The sequence below is a fragment of the Meles meles genome, chromosome X (genome assembly GCF_922984935.1).
Source record: "Meles meles chromosome X, mMelMel3.1 paternal haplotype, whole genome shotgun sequence".
Lineage (NCBI taxonomy): Eukaryota > Metazoa > Chordata > Mammalia > Carnivora > Mustelidae > Meles > Meles meles.
This window is the reverse complement of record NC_060087.1, coordinates 61293204-61309029: the sequence shown is the minus strand read 5'-3', so window position 1 is coordinate 61309029 and position 15826 is coordinate 61293204. Positions and strand designations below refer to the sequence as shown.

Here is a 15826-nt window from a genome sequence, read left to right as displayed (position 1 = left end):
CAGATTCTAATGCTAAACTATAAAAAAGAAGACATACTCAGGGAAATAAGGTGTGTGTGTGTGTGTGTACATACATACACACATACATAATATTTAGACACATGAACAGATTCTGTTTAAATTTTCATTAAAATTATGTCTTTTGTAGCAGTCTGATAGTTCATGTGTTCCCTTTCTTAAGTTTTCAGAAATGTTCCTCTGCCAAGTGAATTTTACTCTGTTTATGAGTTTCCTTCCACAAAATTTCCTATGAGACATAATCATATTATTGCTTATCATATTAAATACTTTTACTTATTTGGATAAGATGCGTTGTTCATTGAATTGAAACATGTCAGTACTATGCAATTAAAGGAGATCAAGATAAAATCATTTCCATTTTTCAATTTAGTATGCCATCTTTAAGTTGATGAGGTTTTGTTTAGCTTTATTGAAGCATAGTTTACATTAATGTTTGATAGTATGGCTTTTGCAAGTTTTCGTGGGACTTAAGGAAATTCAGCATATAAATATCAGTAATAGAATTCTACCATTCATAGAACTATTAATTATCATGTGCATTCTTTTCTCTCATATATAAGACTATGTGACTTCTTTATAAGAGCATTAAAGTCCTTTAAGAACAGAGATAATTGCATACTCTATCTCTTAGAAAGTGCTTTGTATGGCCTTGTACATGACATGGATACTAACTTTAAGACACAGAACTTAGTTTGTTCAATCAGAAAGTATAAACCTAATACCAAAAAGAACCCTATTTGTTGATTGGATTTGTGCCCTAGAAAGATCTTGAGCATTTCTCAATTCAATCTCAGGATGCAACAGTAGAATGAAACTCAGTGGACGACCATACAGGCATATGGGAGTCCTTGGAACTTCAAAACTCTATGACATTCGGAAAACTATCTTCACCTTTACTCCACAGGTGGGTAGAATGAGCTTTAGTATGCATTGAGATGAATGGAAGTGAATCAGAAACATTCGAGAAATAAAACATTTATTAGAGTTAGAACAAGCATTAAGGTTCATGGGGCCTTGCCCATATTAAGTTGCTTAATAAATACTTGTTGAGTTGGACTGAATTGGAGTTGTAGCACTGAATAATGCCAGGTGATTATGGCTACCAAGAGTAGTCCTAGGTGTTGCAGAAACTGACTAGGCATTTTATAAATGTTGGAGTACTTTAAAAAGTACTCCTTTTAAATGTTAAAAATTCAGACTGTATTTGCCCTTTATTAACAAAATACAATCTTTTTTATTTAGCTACTGAATTATGTGTTCTCTTTGTTTAGGGCAGGGGCCCTTTTTACATGCCTGGAAATCATCCAAACAAAAATGTCAGTACTGTTTTAGCCATGATTATACACATTATTGGCCTGATATTTATTAGCCACATTGCATCAATAAGCCAAATTATATGTGTGCATAGGAGAAGAAACTATTTTCTGGAAAGAAAGCTGAAGTTCCCCATTTGTCATCATAAATCTGAAATTGTGCTGCTGAGGTATAGACAGAAGAGTAATGGACTACAGATTATATTTCTGGCCTTGCTATTTGCTAGCCATGTGACTTTGTTAACCCATTTAATGTCACCTGGCCTTATTTTCATCTATTAAAAGATAAGCCCTGACTCATTTGTTATATAATGAACTAAAATTTTATACTCAAAAACACTTTGTAAACTACACTGTAAAAATGCCAAAAACTATTATATTATATGTACCAATGGACTATCAGATTCTTTGGAAAGAATGAGGCACTAAAGTTGAGGATATTGTTACCTCTGTGACATGTTTTATAGCCCTGTGAATATGTGAGTACTTTAAAATATTACTGGACAGTTGTAAGAGCAAATTATTCTGAGCTGTCATTTTTCTTCTTTTTCTCAGTTTATAGACCAGCAACAGTTCTACCTGGCTCTGGACAACAAGATGATAGTAGAAATGCTTAGAACAGATCTCTCCTACCTCTGTAGCCGCTGGAGGATGACAGGCCAACCCACCATCACCTTCCCCGTCTCACATACCATGCTTGGTAAGATTGTATGAGGCAAGAAACAAATGTATTTTTGGAATAAATCATGTGGTTAGCCCTTCAAACACTTAGAGTCACTGGAGAGCTACTCATTATCATTTGTTCTTTCAATAGTTATATATTCGCCCCTATTTTGTGCCAGGCACTTATCTAAGCACTTGGGATACAAGGAGTGAATAAGGCAGATGAGGTTTCTCCTCTCATGGAGCTTACAGTTTAAAATAAATATGTAACATGAACCAGTGCACAAGAATATATAAGATGGTTTGAGGGCTCTAATTCAAAAAATGTAATAGAATAACTTGGGGACTACCTGGGGACTAATTGGTTTTTAGGTCAATTTTGCCAAAACTTTATTAATGCAATTCAGTTTAAAGATAGTAATAATACGTTCTCCATCTGTCTTACTCCAGTGGAGCATCAAGATTTTATAGATGAGTTCCCAGTCTTATCCTTCCAAGGCTTGCCTAACTGAAGCGGTAAAATTTAACAGGGAGAGTGAATAGGCCTTCAGTTTATCTTTCCCTTATTGGCTGGACTTCCTGACATTGCTTATTTGAAACTAGGTGAAAGGGTTTATTATTTTCTCAGTTCCTGGAGAACTAGAGCCAATACTGAAGCTCTGCTTCCTTTCTGTGTCTTTGCAATCACTTCCAAAAACCTGTTTGTACTGCCAGAGTACATAGAATTCCTTTTCATTAGAGAAGAATTCCTTCTCATAAATCATTCAAAGTCCAGTCAGACTGTTAGGGATATTGGTCACATCTCTAAAGTGCTTCAAAAACAGAGAAGTGTAGAAAGTAGGGTAGTCTTTCTTCTTTTTGCCTTTCTTCTTTATTTAAGCCAATTAACAAGTCTCTCATTAATAAACACTATGTTCCCAGAATTGTCTTGAGAAAGTATGAGTCTAATTGGAGAGGCAAAGCTGAAACAGAGAAATAATAGAAAACAATTGAAGACAGCTTATAAAGAAGTGCCAAACCATTAGATTAGTATTTTAAAGTGAAGGTGATCACGATGTTAAAGAGAATTTCTTGACTGAGGTGGGACTTATCAAGGCTTTTGGGGATGGGTAGAACTCATATGGAGGACGAAGAAGGGAAGGCACTTTAGGTAAGGGGGAAATACCATGAAGGAGACCTAGAGACAGGGATGAGCTTGACTTGTGAGTGCACAGTGGAGAGGCCAGTCTGCATAGAGTGGCTTTGCATGTTCGAGTATAATTATCAGCAAAATTGGATGAGATGAGGTCAGATTGTGAAGGCATTGAAAGTAAGCTGAGGTATCTAATGAGATTTTCTCAGAAATCTGAAATTATCAAAAGTTTTTGAGCAAGGAGTGACATGATGAAAGTGGTGTTTACAGAATATTGATTTGATGACAGTATACATTGTAGTGAGGAGAATTTGATATCAGAGAAAATAATCTAGGTTTGAGATGATGAGAAGATACATTGGATGGGTGGTAATAACAATAGAGTGGGAAGGGAAAAATACGGGCATATTTTAGACAACACCTGCAAGTCAAACATTGGCTAACTAGATATGGGATATGAAACAAGATGATGTGAAGATTTAGAGACTAGGTCAATAATGCTGCCATTGATAGAAGCAGAAAAATTCTATAGGAAGATGCCAGTTGTAAAGGGACAAATGGAATTTATGGTGACAAAGACATTTCAAAATTGAAATATCTAACAGGTAGGGTGAGCTACATAGCCATAGCTTGGGAAGAAAAATAAAACTAACGATATAGATTTAAATCACAAAGTTTTGACACTTGGTACTTGGTCACACAACAAAAACAGCAGTTATAATAGCAGTAATAATTACAATATTTCTTGAACATTTTCTTTGTGCTAGGCACTAAGCTAAGTGCTTTCAATGCATTATTTTGAAATCTCTATAACAATTCTATTCAGGTAGGTAGTATTAATAGCCCCATTTTATAGAGTCACAAAGCTTGTAACAGTCAGGCCTCTAACCAGGTCTGTTGGTCCCCAAAGCCTACATTACCAACAACTCTGTGTTTTTGTCAGTGACAATTTTGTGCTGGTGAAATGAGAATGAATATGCTAGTGATCACATTAAAATGTGAATTAATTTTAGGGGCGCCTGGGTGGCTCAGTGCATTAAGCCTCTGCTTTCAGCTCAGGTCATGATCTCAGGGTCCTGGGATCGAGCCCCGCATTGGGCTCTCTGCTCGGCGGGGAGCCTGCTTCCTCCTCTCTCTCTGCCTGCCTCTCTGCCTGCTTGTGATATCTCTCTCTCTCAAATAAATAAATAAAATCTTTTTTTTAATGTGAATTAGTTAAATTATCATGATAAAGATTTCCAAAATGCATGTAAGACCAAAATCCACCTAGATGCTACTTACAAAAGATATCCCTAAGATAAGATTATAGGGGAAAAACAGAAAATAAAGGACTGTGTAAAGATAAATCATGTAAATGCTAACAAAAAGAAAGCATTGGTGACAACACTATTAAAAACAGTAAATATAATTCAAGACACAAGTCAGTAAAAGGGACAGGAAGGATATTTTATATTGATAAGAGTTACAGAGACAAAAAGCAGAATCAGATCTATAAATACTGATTAAAAACTGATGGTTGCCAGAAGGGAGGGGGTTGGGGGATTGGACAAAATGGGTGAAAGGGAGAGGGAGATATAGGTTTCCAGTTATGGAATGAGTAAGTCATGGGAATTAAAGGGACAGCATAAGGGGTACAGACAATGATATTGCAATAGCAATGTAATGGGACAGATGGTAAGTACACTTGGGGTGAACATAGCATAATGTATAAACTTGTCAAATCACTGAGTTGTACACATGACACTAATGAAACATGTGCGTCAACTATACTCCAAAAAGGGAGTTACAGTATAACAAGATGATATAATAGTTTTAAACTTTAATTTATACAATATCAATGAAATGTATAAAGCAGATACTTAGAAAAACTTAAAGACAATATGAGGGGGCCTGGGTGGCTCAGTCGTTAAGTGTCTGCCTTCGGCTCAGGTCATGATCCCAGGGTCCTGGGATCAAGCCGCACATCAGGCTCCCTGCTCAGCGGGAGCCTGCTTTTCCCTCGCCAACTCCCATGCTTGTGTTCCCTCTCTCGCTGTGTCTCTCTCTGTCAAATAAATGAATAAAATCTTAAAAAAAAAAGAAGACAATATGATAAAACCATTGTTCAGTCATAGTGGGAAACCATAACATACTTATATCAGAATGTCACAGATTAATTGTTTAAAAATAATTAAAGATATAGAGGGTTAACAAGCCTGATTTTTGTATTTATGGGTATATATAAAACTATATCCAAAAAGAATACACAAAGGATGTTTATTTTTTAGAAAGTGGAAATCATACAGATGATATTGCCAAACAGGCATAAAACTAACACAAGAGTAATTTTTAAAAATCTGACCATGAAGTAATTAATATTTTTTTACAAATGATTCTTAAAGAGGACATCAAATATGAAATTAATGTTCTAAAATAAAAAATAATACTTATCAAAACTTAAGCGATTTGACTGGAGTCATCTTTGGAAATTTTCATATCTGTAAACACTTTGGTGCAAAAAAAGGAGTTCCAGTTTTCAGACAAAATGTAGTAGACTCACTTCACCCTATCTCTCCTGCTAAGTACAGTTAAAAACCCTGGACATTATTTATAAAACAAATGTAAGAAAACTCTGAAAGTCTGAAAAAAGAAGGGAGACTGGCTAGGGACTTTGCACCTGAGAAATGACACAACAGTGAGTATTCTGTCTCATATATTCTGGACTGGATGCTGGAGAAATTTTTATCCCAGAAATCCAAATGGTGCAGGTTTTAAAAGGCCAAGAAAAACCTTTCTCTTCTAGCCAAAGTAACAGGAGAGGGCCAACCTAGCCAGACAGAAAACTTTCAGACAGTAACTATCCTCCTCTAGTCAAAATCACAGAAAAAAACTGCAGCCCCGCCCCCACTCCTATAACTAAAGGCTGAGTCCCCAAAAGAGACCCTAGACTTCTACCTTCACAGAGCTGTGAAGAAGCACCCCTCTTCTTCCTTAGGGGTAGTGTCTGAGAAGTGCTAGTGGGCAGCTTAGACTTTCATCCTTACCCAACAATAGAGGAACCTCCTTTCACACCTTTTACACTGTCAGTAACAAGGCAGTGCTCCCTTCCCTGCTGCACAGTATCAGAAGAGACCTGCTGAATCAGAAAATTCAGTAAGATACAAAGTCTCATAAGACGATACCCCATATTTCCAGAATACAGTAGAAATCACTTTTATACCAATGTCCAAGAAAATCTTAACTTCAATGAGAAAAATTGATTAGCAAACACCAAAACCAAAATAACAGATGTTGGAACTGTGACAAAGATTTTAAGGAGTCATCATAGAAATAGTTTAACAAGAAATTATGACTTCACTGCTCTTGAAACTTGAAAGTGGGTAGTCTCAGCAAAGAAATAGAAATCCTCAGCAAAGAAATTGAAGATAGAAAGAATCAAAAGAAAGATTTAGAACTGAAAATGACAATAACTAAAATGAAAAACTCACTAAATAAGCTCAGTAGTCAAAAAGAGATGATAGAGTGAACTTGAATTATAGAACACCAGGAGGAATTAAGATATATGGAAGAAATTCACAATCAAGAAATGCAGAAATGTAAATAAAGAAATGCAATTAAAGCAAAAGAAAGACTGACATAGAAGGGAAAAGAGATGAAGACTGGATGATATGAGATGGAAGAACAAATGAGACACTAAGGAGAAGCAAGTTATAGCCAGATGGCCTGCAAGGATCTAAGAAAAGGAGACATGGGAATGGGTGGTGGAGAAAAAAAGAACATAGGAGAGCCTTGTGATTCGGGGACCCAGAAATTTCTGCCTCTAGATGGTGGTGGTGGCATAGGTTATGAAGCTAATCCTGGAGTTCCACCAGCCATCATGAATAGCACCGTGATGGGAAGCAACATATGTACTTAGCATTTGGGGCAGAGAGGTGTGAGACCTGTGGGTGGACAGGGTCCTCAAGGAATGAGGCCTAGAAATACAGAAGGATATGGCAGAGGGAGAGAAGAGTATGAAGGCCCAAACAAAAAGTCCTGATTTTAGATGTTATCTAGGTTTTCATTACAATTTGTTCTTGTCGTTTCTTTTTTTTAGATACCAATCTTTCAAATTCTTACATTTTAGTAATAAAGCTGCCTTTTTATGGATATTAGCATATTAGCAGTTTACTTACCTAATACTGGTAAATGGCCTGGTTGGACAGGTACAATTACATAGTGCAGTGTTTGAAATGGGAGTTTTTTTCCTTATTTCTTTTTTAAAATTTTTTATTTAAATTCCATTAATTAACATATATTATCTTACTAGTTTCAGAGATAGTGATCAGTGATTCATCAGTCTTTTTTTTTTAAGATTTTATTTATTTATTTGACAGACAGAGATCACAAGTAGGCAGAGAGGCAGGCACAGAGAGAGGGGGAAGCAGGCTTCCTGCCAAGCAGAGAGCCCAATGCGGGACTCGATCCCAGGACCCTGAGATCATGACCTGAGCCGAAGGCAGCGGCTTAACCCACTGAGCCACCCAGGCGCCCCTCATCAGTCTTTTTTAATACCTAGTGCTCATTATATCACATGCCCTCCTTAATGTCCATCACCCAGTTATCCCTCCCTCCACCCTCCTCCCCTCCAGCAGCCCTCAGTTTGTTTCCTATAGTTAAGAGTCTCTTGTGGTTTATCTCCCTCTCTAATTTCATCTTGTTTTATTTTTTCCTCTCTTCCCCTATGATTGTCTGTTTTGTTTCTTAAATTCCACATATGAATGAGATTGTATGATAATTGTCTTTCTCTGCTTGACTTATTTTGCTCAGCATAATACCCTCAAGTTCCATGCACATCAATAAATGGTAAGTATTCATCCTTTCTAAATGGCTTGAGTAATATTCCATTGTGTGTGTGTGTATATATATATGTATATATATACATCACATCTTTATCCATTCATCTGTCAGTGAACCTCTGGGCTCTTTCCATAGTCTGGCTATTATGGACGTTGCTTCTATAAACATTGTGGGGCAGGTGCCCCTTCAGATCACTACAGTTGTATTTTGGGGGTAAATACCCAGTAGTACAATTCATGGGTTGTCGGGTAGCTCTATTTTCAACTTTTTGAGGAACCTCCATACTGTTTTCCAGAGTGGCTGCACCAGCTTGCATTCCCACCAACAGTGTAAGAGGGTTCCCCTTTTTCCACATCCTTGCCAACATCTGTTGTTTCCTGACTTGTTAATTTTAGCCATTCTGACTGGTGTGAGGTGGTATCTCATTGTGGTTTTGATTTGTATTTCCCCAATGATGAATGTTGTTGAGCATTTTTAATGTGTCTCTTCGCCATTTAGATGTCTTTGGAGAAGTGTCTGTTCATGTCTTCTGCCCATTTCTTTTTTTTTTCCCCCATTTTATTTATTTTTTCAGCGTAACAGTATTCATTGTTTTTGCACAACACCCAGTGCTCCATGCAAAACGTGCCCTCCCCATTCTGCCCATTTCTTGATTGGATTATTTGTCCTTTGGGTGTTGAGTTTAACAAGTTCTTTATAGAATTTGGATACTAGCCCTTTATCTGTAATGTCATTTGCAAACATCTTCTCTCGTTCTGTCAGTTGTCTTTAGGTTTTGTCAACTGTTTCCTTTGCTGTGCAAAAGACTTTTGTCTTGAAGTCCCAATAGTTTATTTTTATCTTTGTTTCCCTTGCCTTTGGAGATGTGTCTAGCGAGAAGTTGCTGCAGCCAAGATCACAGAGGTTGCTATCTGGGTTCTCCTCTAGGGTTTTGATGGATTCCTGTCTCAGATTGAGGTTTTTCATCCATTTGAGTTTATTTTTGTGTATGGTGTAAGGAAATGGTCCAGTTTCATTCTTCTGCATGTGGCTGTCCAATTTTCCCAACACCATTTGTTGAAGAGACTGTCTTTTTTCCATGGGATATTCTCCCCTGCTTTGTCAAAGATTAGTTGACCATAGAGTTGAGGGTCTATTTCTGGGCTCTTTATTCTGTTCTATTGACCTATGTGCCTGTTTTTATGCCAGTACCATACTGTCTTGATGATTATAGCTTTATAATAGAGCTCCAAGTTCAGAATTGTGATGCCACAAGCTTTGGACATGGAGAAGCAACATGGGGGGTTAGGGGGATAGGAGAAGAAGCTTTGGATTTCTTTTTCTACTTTCCTTTGGCTATTCAGGGACTTTTCTGGTTCCATACAAATTTTAGGATTGTTTGTTCCAGCCCTGTGAAAAAAGCTGATGGTATTTTGATAGGGATTGCATTGAATGTATAGATTGCTCTAGGTAGCATAGACATTTTCACAATATTTGTTCTTCCAATCCATAAGCATGGAATGTTTTTCCATTTCATTCGGTCTTCCTCAATTTCTTTCATGAGTGTTCTATAGTTTTCTGAGTACAGATCCTTTGCCTCTTTGTTTAGGTTTATTCCTAGGTATCTTATGGTTTTTGGTACAAATGTAAATGGGATCAACTCCTTAATTTCTCTTTCTTCTGTCTCATTCATTGCTAGTGTATAGAAATGCAACATTGATTTTAGATCCTGCCATGTTGCTGAATTCCTGTATGAGTTCTAACAATTTTTTGGTGGAGTCTTTTGGGTTTTCCACATAGAGTATCATGTCATCTGCAAAGAGTAAGTTTGACTTCTTTGCCCATTCAGATGCCCTTTATTTCTTGCTGATTGTACCACAGCTTTCTTTTGACATCCATTGGCATGATAAATGGTTCTCCAGCCCCTCACTTTTAATCTGGAGATGTCTTTGGGTCTAAAACTAGTCTCTTGTAGATGGGTTTTGCCTTTTTATCCAATCTAATATTCCGTCTTTTGATTGGGGCATTTAGCCCATTTACATTCAGAGTAGCTATTGAAAGATATGAATTTAATGCCATTGTATTACCTGTAAAGTCACTGTTTCTATATATTGTCTCTGTTCCTTTCTGGTCTGTGTTACTTTGGGGCTCTCTTTGCTTAAAGGATCCCTTTTAATATTTCTTGCAGGGCTGGTTTAGTGATCACAAATTCTTACAGTTTTTTGTTTGTCCTGGAAGCTTTTATCTCTCCTTCTATTTTAAATGACATCCTAGCTGGATAAAGTATTCTTGGCTGCATATTTTTCTCATTTAGCACCCTGAATATATCATGCAAGTCCTTTCTGGCCTGTCAGGTATCTGTGTATACATCTGCTGCCAATCTAATGTTGCTGCCATTGTAGCTTACATACCTCTTGTCCCAAGCTGCTTTCAGGATTTTCTCTTTGTCTCTGAGATTTTTAAGTTTCACAATTATATGTCAGGGTATTCACCTATTTCTATTGATTTTGAGGGGGGTTCTCTGTGCCTCCTGGACTTAAATGCCTGTTCCCTTCCCCAGATTAGGGAAATTCTCTGCTATAATGTGCTCCAGTGTACCTTCTGCCTCTCTCTCTCTCTCTTGCCTCTTCTGGGATCCCAATTATTCTAATGTTGTTTCACTTTATGGTATCACTTATCTCTCAGTTTCTCCCCTTATGATCCAATAGTTGTTTCTCTCTCTTCTTCTCAGCCTACTTATTGTCCATCGTTTTATCTTCTATATTACTAATTCTCTCTTCTGTCTCATCCTAGCAGTTAGAGACTCCATTTTTTATTGCATCTCATTAATAGCCTTTTTTATTTCAATTTGATTAGATTTTAATTCCTTTTTTTTCTCCAGAAAAGAATTCTATAGTGTCTTCTATACTTTTTTCAAGCCCAGCTAGTATCTTTATAATCATTACTCTGAACTCTTGTTCCAGCATCTTACTTATGTCCATACTGATTAGGCCCCTGGCAGTCAGTACTGCCTTTTGTTCTCTTTTCTGAGGTGAGTTTTTCTGTGAGTTTTTCTGCAGAAAGTGGTCGCTTTTCTATTTGTAGAGTTGCAGCTATTCTTTTCTTAGATCTCTAGTTGAGTTCACAGGTCTTCAGAATGATTTGATAGCTATCTAGCTGAATTCCTGGGACCAGACAAAACTAAGATCACCACTCCTCTGCATCTTGGACTATGCCCTATTTCCTTTTTTTAAAAAACTGTATAATGTCCTTCAAGCTATTCTAATATACCTTGTGCCATTAAATTTCCAAAGTGTACCAATTTTTTCAAATAAATAGAAAAATAGTTATAAAAATCATAAAATTACAAGAGAATATCAAATTTAATTTTGTAAATCCAGATTAAATTAACAAATTTTCTAGAAAAGTAAATCATATAAGAATAAGCTTAATAAGAGACATGCATAGAATCATGAGAAAAATTATGAAACTAATGAAGAGCATTAGTTTTTAATTGCTAGAGAGACATACCATGTTGCTAGATGGAAACAGTTAATATTGAGAGGATGTCAATTCTTATTAATCTATCAATTCAGTCCAATTCCAAATCAAAATAAGAACTCAAATTTTTATGAACAAACTGAATCTAAATTTCATATGAAAGAGAAAATGTACAAGAATAATCAGATTTTTAAAAAATTAAAAATGATGAGAGAAGACAGAGCCACTGTAATTAAAATAATGATAAAGGTTACAATCCAGGTAGAAGCCAAAGAGCATTATCAACAATAGCCAAATAAGGGAAAGAGCCCAAATATCTATCTACTAATGAATGGATAAAGAAGTTGTAGTAGATATGGCTAGATAGATAGATAGATAGAGGAATATTACTCAGTCATCAAAAAGAATGAAATCTTGGCATTTGCAAGGACATGTTTGGTGCTAGAGAATATAATGCTATGTGAAATAAGTCAGAGAAAGAGAAATACCATATTATTTTTCTCTCATATGTGGAATTTAAGAAACAAAACAAGCATAGGGGAGAAAAAGAGAGAGAGAAGCAATCCAAGAAACAGACTCTTAACTGTAGAGAACACATTGATGGTTACCAGAGGGATGTGGGGGGCTGAGTTTATTTAACCCAAGTGACAGGGATTAAGGAGGGCACTTGTCATGATGAGCACTGGGTATTGTATGGAAGTGCTGAATAACTAAATTCTACACCTGAAATTAATATTACACTGTATGTTAACTAACTGGAATCTAAATAAAAACATGAGAAAAAATATATAAATAAATACATTTGGGGAAATCATTCATTAAGGCCTGCTACTTTACATTTTATGCAAAATTAAATTCTAAATAGATTAAAAATCTAAGCAAAAATAAATAAATAAACCTATAAAAGTATTACAAGGAAATATGGGGAGAATGTTTTTGTGATCTTGAGCTGAAGAAAACTATGCTTTGCAAGACACAAAAAAGGAAAAAATTGGCAAATTCCCCCAAAACATGAAAATTTAAGTAAATTTTTATACAAAAATGAACTGTGTTTGAGGTTGAAAGACAAATAGCAAAGTAGGCATTTTCCATACATATGCCAGAGAAAAGGGTAATATTCACAAAACATAAAGAGCCTTTGAAAGTCAATTAACAAAAAGATAAACAATAGAAGCAAGGGAAAGGGACATGAACAGGAAAATCATAAAAGAAATACAGATAGCCAGTAAATACATGAAAACATGCTCAATCTTACTAGTAATAAAATAAAAAAAATAAAAACAGTATCTTTTAAGTATCAGGTAAACAAAGATTTAAAAGATCATTATTAAAGATATGGGAAAACAGCTGCTTTCTATACCGATGGTAGAAATATAACCAGCACAACTTTTTTAGTGGGCAATTTTGACAGTCTCTATAAAATTTTTAGTAAGTGTTCCCTTTGTCCTAACAGTTTTACTGATGAGAATGTATCCTAAGGAAATTACAGAATAGGTGCATAAAGATGTAAGTACAGTGATCTTCATCACTGTGTTGCTTATAATATAAAAACAGTCTAAATGTCTGCTATGGAATCTTTTTTAGATTTTACAAAGGATAAGTTAGAAAAAAATGGATCACAAAAGAGTAGGTATTGTATGATCCCCTGCACATAAAGTCAGGTAATTGTTAGCCTTCTTTATTTTGTATGCCTACACACATACGCAAACCAAGTCTGTTTACATGAGATAATATATAAAATGTTTAATATAGGGCTTGGCACCTAATATTAAACAAATGGTTATTGTTGTTGTTATTGTCAACTTTAAGTAACCATTAAGTATTCTGCCATCAGGCACTGTGTGAAGTACTTATGATAAGATACTGTCTTTGAGATACTCTGTCTGTTGGTAATCGCCCTCACCACTTGCCCATTCTACCATGTTGTTAGCTCTCAGATCAATTGTTGAAGTACAAAGCACGCAATGAGGAGCATCTTATCTGTACCATTACCACCAGAATGTTGGTTTGAAATAATTGAAATATTCCCTGTATTTCAAAGTTAAAACCGCAAAAAAATTGTTCTAAAATTCTCCTCGTTTCACGTGGAGCATTGGGTGCTATTTGCAAACGGTGATTCATGGAACACGACATCAAAAACTAATGATGTACTACTATATGGAGACTAACATAATTTAAAAATAATTTTAAAATTTAAAATAAAATTAATTTAAAAATAAAATTCTCTTCATTACAAGATGAAGATGGAACCAGCTTGAATTCAAGTATCCTAGCGGCACTCCGAAAAATGCAAGATGGCTACTTTGGTGGAGCAAGGTAAGTAACCTCTACATACCTTTCAGTGGAATGAAATGAAATTTGGAAGCTGGATATAGTAATGGTAGACTTGTGGTGCGTTTCTCTGTGTCTTTTTTTATTTAAATTCAATTAGCCAATACGTAGTATATCAGTAGTTTCAGATGCAGTGTTCAACTATTCATCTGTTGTGCAGTATAGCCCCACCCTATGAGTTTCGAAGAACTCATTTTTGATAGATCAAATCAAGGAATTTAATGTTATAGAGAAGGCTTAGAATGTTTCCCACCTGTTCTTTGCCTAAACCTCATAAACTCAGTGGACTGGAAAATTTATTCTTTCAAAAGCAAAAAAGTTACTGAACTATTCAACTCTGGCTGCTTTTCTTTTCTCTTTTCTCTAAGTTTTCAGTTTGAAAAATTTCAAGCTTGCAGAAATGTGCAAGAATGGTATTGAACACCATATACCCTTCCTCAGGATTTACATGTTGTTAACATCTGTCTCACTTATGCATTCTCTCCCTCCTCTTCCTTACTCTCCTCTTACTCCTCCCTCCCTTCCCTTCTCTACTCTCCCCCCTCTCTCACAGATACGTATGTGTAAATGTACACACACACACATACACACATGCACACACTTTAATTGCTGAAGTATGAGATTTAGCCAGAGACATCATGACAATTCAACTCTAAATACTTCAGTTTGTCTTATGAGGACAAGGATATTTTCACATATAGCTACAATAGAATCATCACACGCACAAAATTTAATATTGATAAATTACTATTATTACCTAGAATCCACATTTACAGTCAGCCAATTTTCCCAATATTTTTTCCATAGCTTTTTTCCCCATTCTAAGACCCAATCAAAAATCACACATTGGCATTTAGTTATTATATCTCCTTGATGTCTTTTAATCTAGAACAGTTCCCCAGGCTTTTGTGAACCTTTCATGACAGTTTTCAACACAGTTTTGAAAAAGAAAGGTCAGTTATAATGCAGAATGTTGTTCAATTTGGTTAAAGTGGTATCTGGTAGGTCTCTCCATATCCTTTCTATGATAGTCTTTACCCAGTTTTATCTTCCATTGGTGAATCCATTATTACTAATGGGGGTTTAAAGTGATGATTCTGTGTCTCTATCATCCTGTGCATATATATGTGTTAGAATATCCCCTTTTATTTTGTAGTTTTAGTGTAGCATAGATTCGTGGATTCTGATTTTATTCAATATGTTATGCTCCATTTCTGTCATTGTTTATTTCAATGTTCAAATTATCCAAGGTCTGGCCTTTGGGAACCCCTTCTGGCTTCTTTTTCTTCTTTTTTACATCTATTTTGAATAATGGCCTTTATTAAGTCTGTCCACCAATTCTGCTTTCAGTGGGTTTTTTGCTTGAACAGCGACCCATGGCTTGCCTTGCTGAAGGCAGAAGGACAGCCCCTCCACTCTGTGAAAGGAAGTGGGAAGCGCAGTACTCCTCTTCATGGAGAGGAGGACAGTGTTCCTTTGAGAAAATGACCAGACTTAGTCCTTGTGCTAGATTCCTTAGTTGATTTTGTCCTGAATATGTACAGAATGTTGGTGACAGCCACAGCAATAATGTTCTCCACCCAGTGCCAGACTGTATTCTTGAGAAAATCAGTACTACTAACTTACACTTTGGGTTTTGCAATCAGTTTTTTAAGTAGGGGAGGATATAGCCTACAATCCTCTATAAGTCATAAGATTTTCAAATATCATCTTTCAATTTCAAAATGATCTTTGAGTATTTTTTTTTTTAAATTTTTTTTATTTTTTACTTATTTATTTGACAGAGAGAGAGATCACAAGTAGACAGAGAGGCAGGCAGAGAGAGAGAGAGGGAAGCAGGCTCCCTGCTGAGCAGAGAGCCCGATGCGGGACTCGATCCCAGGACCCTGAGATCATGACCTGAGCCGAAGGCAGCGGCTTAACCCACTGAGCCGCCCAGGCGCCCCTGAGTATTTTTTTTTAATGATGTGATGGATTTGTGATGATTTCTCTTCCTTCTGTCACAGCTTCTCTGCAGCTAATGGAGATTCTGGCCAGACATTTGACATAGTTAACAGCATAGTATATTGAAGTGAAGGAGAGCAAAACT

At 36.1% G+C, this 15826-nt stretch overlaps 1 protein-coding gene across 6 annotated transcripts in view; it reads left to right on the top strand.

The window, feature by feature from the left end:
• Window positions 1-15826, top strand: part of PHKA1 (phosphorylase kinase regulatory subunit alpha 1) — a 137514-nt gene that overhangs the window by 86506 nt on the left and 35182 nt on the right. For all 6 annotated transcript variants that reach the window (XM_045995989.1, XM_045995986.1, XM_045995987.1 and 3 more), the window contains exons 15-17: window positions 816-925; window positions 1890-2034; window positions 13644-13722. In XM_045995989.1, the coding sequence (XP_045851945.1) occupies window positions 816-925; window positions 1890-2034; window positions 13644-13722 (334 nt within the window). The remainder of the gene's footprint in view (window positions 1-815; window positions 926-1889; window positions 2035-13643; window positions 13723-15826) is intronic.